We start from the raw sequence: 12,346 nt of genomic DNA, 5'->3' as shown, positions 1-12,346 counted from the left end.
ATGTTTTCTCTAAATTCAGATGGAATAGTGGAGCAGTTCCTCTTTTAGATTCTCTCTGTCTCTCTATCTCTCTCTCTATATATATATATATTAAATGTATATATATAATGTATATAATGTATTTTATATATGTGTTTCAAAAGTGCATAATCAATGGTGCATTGGTTTTGAAGCTGGGGAATAAACGGTATATCATGGCAGAAACATGGTGCAGTAGAAGCTGCTCTGTATTACTAGGAAGGAAGAGAACGGTGTCCCACAATTCACTTTGAGTGTGTGTGTCCCTAATAAACTGAAATCCCCTCTAGACCCCCACATCTTGGTCCTGGAACCCTGATTAGATATGGTAAGAAATGGGGAAAAGAAGAGACACTAAAGAAATGATAGACAGACGGCTATAAGCAGAGAAAAGCAGGAGTGAGGTGGGCTGTGTGCTCCGAGGGAGCCCTATCTACTATGTAGACAACCCAGAATGTCAGCATGTTTATTCTGTATGGCACAGGGCTTGGGCTTAGCCAGTATTGGTCGGAGGTCTCTGTAGACCAGGAGTCTCAGGCTCTCAACGTCCCAGGGGAGGAAGCCACAGTTGCTAGTTTTTATATACACTAATCAATTGTCCCAAAATACTCATACTTGGTCTGGAGGAAGAAGGTTTTGCCAATTTCAAGCCTGACCCATATGGATGGGAAAAGACTTTGCTAGACTCCCATGGGCCCGAGACCTTTGTCCTTGGGATAGCAGTGCCCATGTCAACAACACACATACTCTTGGGACTTTATTCACTCAGGATTTCTTTTGCTAGCTACAGCCTGATATCCCACAATGTCCTTTGAGAATGTCCCTAACAAATCAAAGTTTCCACTAGACTCTACATCCTCAAGACTCCACGATCTCTACTTTAATCATGGTTTGAGAGCTAAGATTTAAACATGTGGCTCATTCCCTAATTCCATGCCTAGCCTTCAAAGGCTCGGATAGTCCAGGTCCTAGTTCAAAAGCAGTCTTCTCCAAGAGTTTCCAAGGTCTTAAAGGTTCCAGGGCTGTTCTAAATTCCAAGTCCAAAATCCCTTCTGAGTGTCACCATGAACTCAGCTATAAACACAGTTCTGGAGGTCATCATTGTATGGCAGACATAAACTCAGCTATGATCATAGTTCCAGAGGGAGAGCCCATCTCCGTATGGCAGACACAGCAGCAGTCAGGGAAGGAAGGCCTAGAGGCAGCAGGCAGGGGAGGCTGGGAGTAGGAGCAATAGGGGGCTGGTCACATTTCATCTGCACACAAGAAGTAGAGAGTTCACTCTTGGGGGGGTCAGGTGGTGGATAATAGTAAAAGGCTCTCAAAGAAACCATTCACGAAAACTTTTTTTTTTTTAAATTTATTTATTTATTTATTTATTATATGTAAGTACACTGTAGCTGTCTTTGGACACACCAGAAGAAGGCATCAGATCTCATTACGGGTGGTTGTGAGCCACCATGTGGTTGCTGGGATTTGAACTCAGGACCTCCAGAAGAGCAGTCAGTGCTCTTAACCCCTGAGCCACCTCTCCAGCCCCATTCACGAAAACTTTAAAACACCAAAAAAAGAAATTGAGGAAAGCTCATATCTTATCTTATAAGATAGATATCTGATGCTCATGGATTGGCAGAATTAATATTGCAAAAGTTGCTGTATTACCAAAAATAATCTACAGGTTCAATGTAATCCCTAACACACAACAATATTCTTCAGAAGTAGGAAAAAAATTCTAAAATTCATGTGGAAGAGTTAGGTTGGATTTCAAATTACACTATAAAGCCACAGTAACAAAAACAGCATGGTACTGGACCAGATGGACTAGAATAGAGCATCTGGCAATGAGCTTATGTACCTACAGCCTTCTGCTTTTCAACAACGCTGCCAAAATGACTTATTGGAGAAGAGGCACTGTTTTTTTCAATCAAATAATGGTGTCAAAATGCTATCTACATATAGAAAAATAAAGTCAGATCTGCATTCCTCATTGTGTACAAATTAATTCAAACTAGATCAAAGATGTTGATGTAAGGTCTGAACCTTTGAAAGTGCTAAAGGAATATATGGGGGCACGGGGGATGACACTTCAAGAGAGAAGCATAGACCAGAGCTTTCTGTCAGGACCGCAGTAGATCAGAAAGACAGAGGAGGACTGACAAGGGAGCTATCAGGAATCTGCAGGCTTCTGATTAGCCAGTCAGCAGTGAGAAGATGAGAGGCTACCGGATGAGAGAAATCCTGCCAGCTAGCACCCTACAGGAGGCCAACTCCAAAAACTAAACAAAGAGAAAAAACAAAGCATCCATTAAATGGGCAAACACTTTAGATGGAGAGTTTTCAAATTCTCAAAGATGTGCAGATGGACAAAGGCCCACAAGAAGACACTGTGTGTGTGTGTGTGGGGGGGGGTGAGTGAGGAGGCACTAGTGTAGCCGTCCAACGTCCATGGAGAACTGGGTCTACCTGAAAGGGGGGCTGGAAATGAGAAGGGACTGGGTGGGAGAGAAGGATGAAGCCAAGATAAAGGTTCTGATCAAGGCTCAAAGTTGCTGAGAATTGAACTCAGAACCTCTGGAAGAACAGTTGGCCCTCTTAACCACTGAGCCATCTCTCCAGCTACTCCTGCAAGCTAAGTTAACTAATTTTTTCCCTCAGTCTCTGAATTAGGTGCAGCTTGCAAAGCAATATCCTGCCCTTGAATACTGTTTTTTGCTAACAGATTTCTCATGATGGAAACTTTTTCCAGGTTCTGCCCCCAGTGCCACCCCAATGCTTTAATTTGCCTTGGTTTTGTTTTATAGCGGGACTCTACCTGAGGATATGCAATTACACTCCTTTGTTGAATGCCCTGATTTCAAATCCCAGCAACCACATGGTGACTCACAACCACCCGTAATGAGATCTGACGCCCTCTTCTGGTGTGTCTGAAGACAGCTACAGCGTACTCACATAAAATAAATAAATAAATCTTTAAAAAAAGAAAAGAAAAAGAAAAAAGATGGTAGTGAACAGAGGAAGGATTGTGCTGTCAAGGATAAAATAAAGAAAACAGCAATTGGTTCGAAAACTATGGATCAACAAAGTTAACAATCATAACACTCATGGTAGGTTCTGTAGCCTCCTGCTGCAACATTATCACAGATAAATAACTCCATGCTGTGCAAAGAGCCCCCAAACAGACCTTTTCATGCCTACAAAATCCCAGAGACAAACGTTTAAGACATAATTACAGGTTTGGATTTCTTAGAGCAAGTCTCAAAAGGACGTCTGCCAGTGTAGCAGTGATGACTCACGGGGACTACAGGTACACACAATATTTCCCTTTCAACATGGTATGCAACCTTGCAGCCCAGGCAGAAATATGGCCGAACAAGAGGCAGGTGAGAGGGTAAATGTCTCCCGGTCAATAGCCCCGTTTCGCTGGGATATAAACTCCCTTTGTGGTCTTATAATTCTTCGCATGCCTGGCAACTATCAGCTACCATAGGAGCCCTCAGTCTTGAAACTTCATCCTTGAAATAGTAAATAAGTCATAAAGAGCATGTATAGCTCCCGAGGCTTCTCCTCCCCCTCCTCTTCCTCCCCTTCTCTCTCTATAGCCGCGACTGTTTTATAAATATTGAAGGTCTGCTTGCAGGTTTTCCTTGGGTTTTGTTGTTAATACGTTACTGGATTTTTTTTCTTCCAAATAAGTCCATACCATTCATTTACCGAAAGGATAGAAATAAATTTTTTTCCTTCCCGGCATATTATCTCATTCTCTTATGAACTGAGACAGTAGGTCTGCTGTCGCTGACAACTTTATTGCCTTCTAGTCAGGCGGTGGTGGCACACACCTTTAATCCCAGCACTTGGGAGGCAGAGGCAGGCGGATTTCTGAGTTCAAGGCCAGTCTGGTCTACAGAGTGAGTTCCAGGACAGCCAGGGATACAAAGAGAAACCCTGTCTGGAAAAACCAAACCAAACCAAACCAAACCAAACCAAAACCTCCTAAACTTTATTGCCTTCTGTGTCAATATAATGGTGTGATTTTTACATTTCTTTCTTTTGTTTTGTTTTCTTTGAGACAGGGTTTCACTGTGTATAGCCCTGGCTGTCCTGGAATTCACTCTGTAGACCAGGCTGGCTTTGAACTCAGAAATCCGCCTGCCTCTGCCTCCCAAGTGCTGGGTACATTTCATTTCTTGAAATCTCTTTCTTCAGTCTTCCTATTGTAGGCAGTGTCTCCGTCTAGGCCACACCTTTCAAATTTAATTATGACTCTGTGTAGTGACCATTTTTATACACTTTCAGGACTTTTTGTTTGTGTTGTTTTTTGTTTTGTTTTGAGATAGCATCTCTCTGTGTATCCCTGGCTCTCCTGGAACTCGATCTGTAGACCAGGGGTTGGCCTTGAACTTAGAGATCTGCCCGACTCTGCCTCCAGAGTGCTGGGATTAAAGGTATGTGCCATCACTACCTGGTGTGTTTATTTATTAAAAATAACAGTGCCAGATGCTGGGAACACACAAAGATGCCAGCCAAAGTTCCTCTCACAGGACTTACTATTTTGTCTTACACCAGAGGTTGCTAACTTACAACAAAAGACAAAGTTCTGGTTTGACTTCAAGATTAAAAAAAAAGGGCTGGTGAGATGGCTCAGTGGGGAAGAGCATCGACTGCTCTTCGGAAGGTCATGAGTTCAAATCCCAGTAACCACATGGTGGCTCACAACCGCCAATAATGAGATAATGAGATCTGACACCCTCTTCTGGTGTGTCTGAAGATAACTACAGTGTACTTACATATAATAAATAAATAAATCTTTAAAAAAAAAAGATTAAAAAAAAATCAGGTTCTACACCTGGAATTAAGCCATGTTTTTCCTGGTAAGAGAAGGGAGATTCACCCAGCATTCTGAAACCACACACCCCAATCTACCGTCTTCTAAATGGGTTCCGAATGGAACCATTAAGGACAGCTTGTCATTTTTTTCTTGGGTCCTTGCCAGGCTCCTGCGAAACAAGGTTTCTCTGTGGAGTGTATTCAGTAACAGTCAGGAATGGCCAAGGAGGTCAAAGGGCTAGTTCTATTGGGCTGTCCGGCCACTCAAACCCACCACTCACTTATCGCTCAGGAAGACACTGCCCCCTCGTGGTTCCTCTTAAAACTGGATGAAAAGCCGGCCGAGCAAAGAGCTGCTAGTCAACCCAATCAATAAATCAAAATGCGGACAAAGTTTCCGATCAACTGCAGTTTTGCTTCTCAACTTTTTTCTACCGCTGTTCTAAAGACTCTTGGTCCATTTCCTCCCAGAAGGCACCTTGGTTCCTACAGAGAGCTGTGGTATTATGGCAGTAACTTAAAACATTAACTTTCCCACGTCTCCAGATCCCCTGAAAGAAAACTTATGATCTAAAAACAAGTAGCACTATGAATCTTCACTTCGCAACGCCTTTAAAAACAAAAAGAACGATGTTGCGTGTTTCCTGCTTTTTATAACCTGAAGCAGGATTCAGCGATTCTGTTGCCTTGGAGTTGTTTGGGGTATCTTGTCTCCACAACACCACTTTGAATTGCCTGAAGGCAGGGCCCTTATCTTCGGCTCCCACCCGCCTCCGCCTCACCCCACCCCCAGCCGCACTCAGAGCAGCGAAGGGTAAAGAAATGTCGAGTAGAGAGAAAGAGATAAACAGTTAAAGCAAGCCATAAATGAGAAAGCGTGATTGGTGCGGCATGCCAGACGAACTTCCTCAGAGGGACAGGCACCATCCGCTGAATCGAGTGTTTTAAATGCCTATCCAAACTAGTCAAAGTCTAGAAGCTTACAGGATCTATTGTTGGAAAAGTTCTGTAGGACCAGGAAAATGGAAACTTCCTTAATAATAATGCTAGCTTCCGCCTATTGTAAACCACAATTGTGCAAGAATGAGTATTAGGAGCAGAGGCTCGCCCCATCTATAATCTCTAAAAACCCTGGGAGGGAGATTATACATAATGGGAGAATATGTATGTATGTATGAAATATATCTATTCATTCATGAATATAAATATACTCATTTCATAGATGAGGAAGTGGAAACTATGCGGTCATCCGGTGTTGGGCAATTTGATTCGCCAGAGATAAAAGTCCTGACCTTTGAGAGGCAGTGAGGGATATTCAGTCAACAAGTACTTGTTGAGGACCTACTACGCTCCGGGACTACGCTCCAGGTAGCCTACTTAAGTTGTTGGCCGAGTGAAAAAGATAAACAGGACGCGGTCCTGTATTCCAGGAAGGGGCTCCCCGAAGAGTGAAGTAAACAAAAAACGATTCCAGAACAGTCTGGTGCCGGCTGTGCGAGTCTGAACAGGGGCGGCCGGAAGCCTAGAGAGCGATAGCGGCCGAGGAGCGTGGGGGAGGAGGCTGGGGAGGTTTCGCGGGTTGGGGTGGCAAGCGGAGTCCTGCGAAAGCGGGGCTCGGGGGTGGGTTGTCCCGCGTGCCCGTCACCTTTCGGCTCGGGAAGAACCGAGTCTCGGCCGGTCCTGCCAAGGAGGGTGGGTTTCGGTGCACACATCCGTCGTGAAAAGCAAGCAAACAAAAGTAGCACGCTCCGGTCCATGCGCCCCACGCCCCGAGTCCCCTCTCCAAGCCCACCGTCGCCGGCATGCCCGGATGCCTAGGTCCCGGGGGTTGGAGAGAGAGGAGGCGGTCCCGACCTTCCTCCCGCGGTCCCCGCGGCCGCGTGACCCCGATGACCCCCTCCCCTCCTAGCCCAGCCCAACCCAGCCCAGCCCAGCCCTGGGTTCGACGGCTCCGCCCCGCGCCCCTCCTCCCGCGAGGGGCTTCGCTGTTCTGAGCCGAGTCCCTCTGGGCTGCGGCCGGCTGCGCACGTCCAGGGAGGGCGGAGGGAGGAGGGAAAGGAGGGGAGGGGAGGAGGGAGGAAGGCGAGAGAAAGCGCGCTGCGTGCGGCCCCGCTGCCCAGAGCCAGCCAGCAGCGCGCCCTCGGCGGCTCCGGTCCCAACCGCGCCCGCCGCCTCGCCTCCTCCGCCTCGGCCGCGTCCGGACTCCGGGGCTCGCCCGGCCTCTCGGAGGTCCCCGGCCGCCCCGGCTCTCCGCTGCACCGCCCGGCTCCCGCCCCGCAGTCCGCCCCGGGGGAAGGTAGCAGCGGGCGAGCGCGCCTTCGCCTCCAGCCCCGCGTCCCAGCCCCGCGCGGTGACGAAGGACGGGGAAGATGAACGGCGGCGGCAAAGCCGAGAAGGAGAACACCCCGAGCGAGGCCAACCTTCAGGAGGAGGAGGTACCGAAGGGGACTAGCCGGGGGGCGCGGGGCGCACGGGCCGGGGGTGTAGGGGGTGTACCGCCGGACGCGGCGTCCCGAGGGCGCGGGGCTGGGTCCACGCGCGTCCGGGTGCCTCTTATTATTGCATAAGTTTTGAGGACTTTCCCGAGACTTTTGTAAGTAGAATGCTCAGCTTTGTCTACCCGGGATGTTGAAAGCGGAATCGAGAGCTGACTCCCGGGTGACCTCAGATGATTGGGACCAGGGAGGGTCAGGACTTGGGTTCTGCGTCTTGCAGCTGCAAATTGGAGGGAGGGAGGTATGGCGAAGGAAGAAACTCTGGGAAAGTTCTCGGTAAAAGATACTTCCGACCCCAGCTCCCCTCTCTCCCTCCCTTCCTCCCTCCCTTCCTCCCTCCCTTTCGGTGTTAAAAGTTCTGGGTGAAATATCTTCTTAGCTGAGACATTTTGGATTAATAGATAACCCATCGGCCGCATTCTTCTCCGATGAGTCGGAGACCCCCGCCGAACCTGGGAGATGTCGAATGTGGGGGTGGGGGCGTAGAATAACAAGGACTAAGAGCTTTGGGTTCACCAAAGCAAAGGTGCGTGGAGGGTGTGTTTTTTATAGGGGAAAAAGAATCACAACTTTATGTGGCACACTCGGAATGATGATTGAAAACTATTTGCGGCTGTGCAGTGCGTTTGTTAATGAAAACACCGGTGTTTGGACGGGGTGGACACGGGGCTCGTGAGTTTCGGTCGGTTTTGCGTTAAACTGTCTCGCCTTCACTCCTACAAGTGGGTTATCTGGAATCCAAGAAATTATATTCATCTTTTTTGAGGTCTCCCAGAATTGAGTGTGCAGAAGCCAGGAACTGCCCATTTCGCTGTAACGTAAAAAGTGTTCTTCCAGGTAATTAACACCCTAATAAAGAGGATGAACACAACCGGAACCGACTCTAAAGCTGTTAGCACGGGACGCTTGTGCAAACTTACATACAGAATGAAACCAAACACTAAGGAGGAGTCTGTCCGTCCACCCGACTCTGACCTGCGTGAACTGTCCACTGATACAATGGGAACTGGTTAAATGGGGAAGACCGGAGAGATCTAAACGTATGCAAATCAATGCAAAAACTAGATCTTCCACAGTTGTGAGGTGGTGCATCCTAAGTAAATGGAAGAGCTTACGCTTTCCTCTCCACCTGAAGAAATAACCAATTTTATCTGCAGATACTGCTTTGGAAAGTTTTGTGTATGTTGTTTTATAACAAAGCCAGGGGCCGGCTGCAAGTTCCGGCTGTTTTTCAGTTTATTTCCTGACCAGTTAAACTTATAAAAAAATGTTGACCCGTTTGCTTTTTAAGAAGTTGCTGGTGTTTAACATGTTTTAATTAACACAAGGCAACTCATTTATGATCATTTGCTCTTTAGCTCTGCCAAAAGAGAGATCCTACAAAATCATCCTTGCTCCCTTCATCTGCTTCAGGAAAGTCGAAACTGGGCTGGGGAAAGCCCTAAGAACAACACAAACAAAGTTTGCTTCTTTCAGAATGACTTTGGAAGACAGCAGAACCCTATAGTTTCTTTTGTTTTTGTTTATTTGTCTGTTTTCAAGGTCTTAACACAATAGATCTGTCTCCAAGTCTCATACCCACTTAACTTAAAATTATGGCAAGTCAGATTTTTCTCTTCGTCCATCTTAGCTGAAAGTGCCTGCCGCATCCAGGTCCCCTACTCCTGGTGATCCGGCTCATCTAGTAAGGAAAGGCCAAGTTGGTGCAGTCGTCTGCCTTATTTGCCTTGTTGCCTTGTGTTCCCAGTCAGGTAGGGCAGCATGGGACTCTAGGAGGTGTAACTCTTCCCTAGTGAAACAGTTCTGATTTGAGAAATAAGACCCAGTAGGAAGGTCTCAGAGCTTGGGTGGTGTACCGGTGAGAGTGTGTAAAATACAGACACTGTCAGAAGTGAGCGTTAATTCCTTGACTTTATTTATTTATTTATCTTCAGGGAACCCAGGACCATATAGGCACGCCAGGCAAACACACTTATCACTACTTTATACGTTTTGTTTATAAGTAGGGTCTCCTAGGTCGCACAGTTGGGCTTTGAAATTGTCTTCCTGCCTAAGAGCACTGGGATTAAAGGCGTTTGTCATCACACCTGGCTAGCTAGCATAGTAGAAATACAAGGAAAGAAAATTGGTCCGAGGATCCAGGTGATTTTTATCATAATTCTCTGCTCTCTGTGTATACTTGGTTTTTGAAAAATTCCTACCCCCTTTTTTTTTCTCCATAACCCTGAAAGCCACAAGTAAAATAAATAGAGTATCTGGTGAGTCCCATTAGTGTGCTTGTCATTATACAAAACCACAACATTGGACCCATTCCCTGCCCACCCAGTGGGTCAGCAGTTTGTTCCAACACATTGAAGATTGAAGAGCCTTGGAGTGGACTCTGGTAAACAGAACACACACACACACACACACACACACACACACACACACACACCCATGTATACATTGAAGACAAGAGAAGAAAATATGCTTGTAATTTCAGGTGGCCACTGAATTGAGTTAGGAAAGTGAGTCTAACCTTCAGTAAGAGAAAACAGTTTCTTTCCCAGATCACGGTGGGTTTAGACCTTCTCCTACATTGGAGAATGCAGGGCTTTCTTTTTCCTTTCTATGTTTGGAACCAGCTCCTCTTATCACTCGGCATGTTTTAACCCTTAAGCCTGCAGTGGTTCACTTTGCAATAATGACATGGATAGGCTCAACGGATACAGTTGTGCAGAATTAAAAGAATCTAGGATTTAGGAAAATTTTCTCCATCTTTCTGTGGCTGAAAAGTTTTTGAGAGTATGCAGCTTTGTATAGCTCTTAAAACAGAGGAGAGTAATTTTAGGATTTTGCAGCTGTGTAAGAGATAAAACATCTGGCTTTTTAGTGTGTTATGTCTGTATGCTATTTTGCAAGTTTTTCTGCAAAGACAACTGGTTGTCAATCTTAACGGGACCTGGGAATTGCAAGGGTCTTGTTTGTATGTGTAGAGTATTGGATTATTCTACATTGTTTTTGTAATTAAGAAAGCAATTCTGACAGGAGGATTGAAAATTCTGAAGCAGGTCTTCACAAGTGGCAAGGCTCTGCTTTAGAACAAACGTTCTAAGTTGGGTGTGGTGAAGCCTTCATTTTGTAAGGCAGAGCCAGGCGGATCTCTGGGAATCTGAGGCCAGCCTGGTCTACATACATAGCAGCAAGTTCTACCCCAGTTAAGGCTACAGAGTGAGGGACTAAGTCTTCTCTCTTTTTTTTTAAAGTTCTTATAATGTGTCTCCAATTGCATTATCAGATTTTATTAAAGTTAATAAGTATGTAGCTAATAAGCTCACAATTTGTAGTAATTAGCTATTATTAGTAAGTTGTTTTTTTTTTTTACCCCCTTGAGACAGGGTTTCTCTCTGTAGCCCTGGCTATCCTGGAACTTGATCTGTAGACTAGGCTGGCCTCGAACTCAGAAATCCCCCTGCCTCTGCCACCCAAGTGCTGGGACTAAAGGTGTGTGCCACCACTGCCCTACAGTAAGTTATAATGTATGCAAACATACTGAGACCTTGTGTCCTACAGGACCTGTTGGTCAGTGTTTTGGGGGGCAGGGAATGAGATAAACATGTCATTTGGTTGTGTTTTTAGATTCATTCATGCCAGTCATGTCATTTTTAGGTGGCTCACCTTCTGTTGAAGCAGTTTAAAATACATCTCAGTTCTGGGAAAGCAGTATAAGGTCTAAGTAAGAGAAACAAGAGATGGCAGCGTAGCAACAGGGATTGAGATGTTTGGCAGAAAAGGCATCGACTCAGATCTTAAGAGGGTCCTGCAATTTTTACCTCAGGTCTTTCAACGCGTTTAGTATTTTGCCAAAGCATTGGGGTTGGTTGTAAGTTGTTTTGTTTTGTTTTGTTATAAATAATTAGCACAGAGAAAAGGCAATGCCAGTGGTGTGATAGCTTCAGGTTCCTGTTGAGCATTAAGACTACTGGACATGGCTTCTAGAAGGATCCAGGGTAGCTTGGTACGATTTGACCTATTGTTGCTAAACCAAATCTAATGCATGCAAACATGTTTCAGTCATGGACGAGGACTTGGTAATGGTGACTTGGATGGAAATGTGACCTCATCTGGGGACAGTGTCCCAAGAGCGCTGCCAATATGGCATGCATTTTAGGCTTCTTTGCCAAAAGTGGTTTTCCAGTTTCTCTGATCAGCTGGTGAGTCCTTGGAGTGTTCTCTGTTTGCCGAGCTCTGACTCGATCCCTGGGTTGAGGCAGAGACTTCTTCAGAGACACCTTCTCAGACTGTTCCTAGAAGATTCTGGTCTCTGCTGGACTTAGCCTCAGGGCTGCCGTGATAAGCTGGGGACCTGGTGACAGTGATAGAAGTTAGGGCCCTGACTCTGGGGGCTTTGGCAGGAGGCAATCAGAAATACACTCTGGCTCTTTGATTTGGTGCCTGCAGTGTTAAGACTTTACTCTGAGGAAGTAGGGTGTACTACGGAGCTCGTTCAGCGGGTGATTATTGCAGAGTTATGATTGTGAAAATTGACAGAAACTGTTCAACAAAGGGGAATTTGCTAAATAAATTATATAACTAAATAGGGGTTGGTATGCAGCCTTAGAGGGTATGATCTGTAGAACTGTATATTTATTTATTGCATACTGTTCTTATACATGCAATATATATAGTACTGTATGCAATGTAGTATAATATATTTATATATATTTTAAATATATATAAATAGACTATCTGGAAGCTAAAAATCTGAAGGCAGAGTCCTGGCAGGGTACTGCTTCTTGGAAAATTTTAGGGAAGAGCCAGTAGGCTCTGAGGTCCTGAGGTCTGTGTTTTTATTGAGCAAACAGGAGTTTTCAAGCTTTTTTTTTTTTTTTTCATTTTTTTTTTTTTTTTTTCGGAAACAGGGTTTTTCTGGATCACCCTGGCTGTCCTGAAATTCACTCTGTAGTCCAGGCTGGCCTTGAACTCAGAAATCCACCTGCCTCTGCCTCCCAAGTGCTGGGATTAAAGGC

General features: G+C 45.6%; 1 protein-coding gene across 5 annotated transcripts in view; it reads left to right on the top strand.

Moving 5' to 3' along the window:
- Nucleotides 1-6,878: 6,878 nt before the first annotated feature.
- Rbpms (RNA binding protein, mRNA processing factor) overlaps nt 6,879-12,346 on the top strand; it is a 153,759-nt gene continuing 148,291 nt past the window's right edge. The window contains exon 1 of one of the 5 annotated variants that reach the window (XM_031339522.1): nt 6,879-7,277. In XM_031339522.1, coding sequence (XP_031195382.1) covers nt 7,212-7,277 — 66 coding nt within the window. In that variant the 5' untranslated portion in view covers nt 6,879-7,211. The remainder of the gene's footprint in view (nt 7,278-12,346) is intronic. The other 4 variants (XM_031339524.1, XM_031339521.1, XR_004109866.1 and 1 more) reach the window with 4 other exon arrangements.

The sequence above is a fragment of the Mastomys coucha genome, unplaced genomic scaffold (genome assembly GCF_008632895.1).
Source record: "Mastomys coucha isolate ucsf_1 unplaced genomic scaffold, UCSF_Mcou_1 pScaffold22, whole genome shotgun sequence".
NCBI classification, from domain to species: domain Eukaryota; kingdom Metazoa; phylum Chordata; class Mammalia; order Rodentia; family Muridae; genus Mastomys; species Mastomys coucha.
The sequence above is the reverse complement of the archived record's forward strand: the minus strand, read 5'-3'. Positions and strand labels throughout refer to the sequence as shown.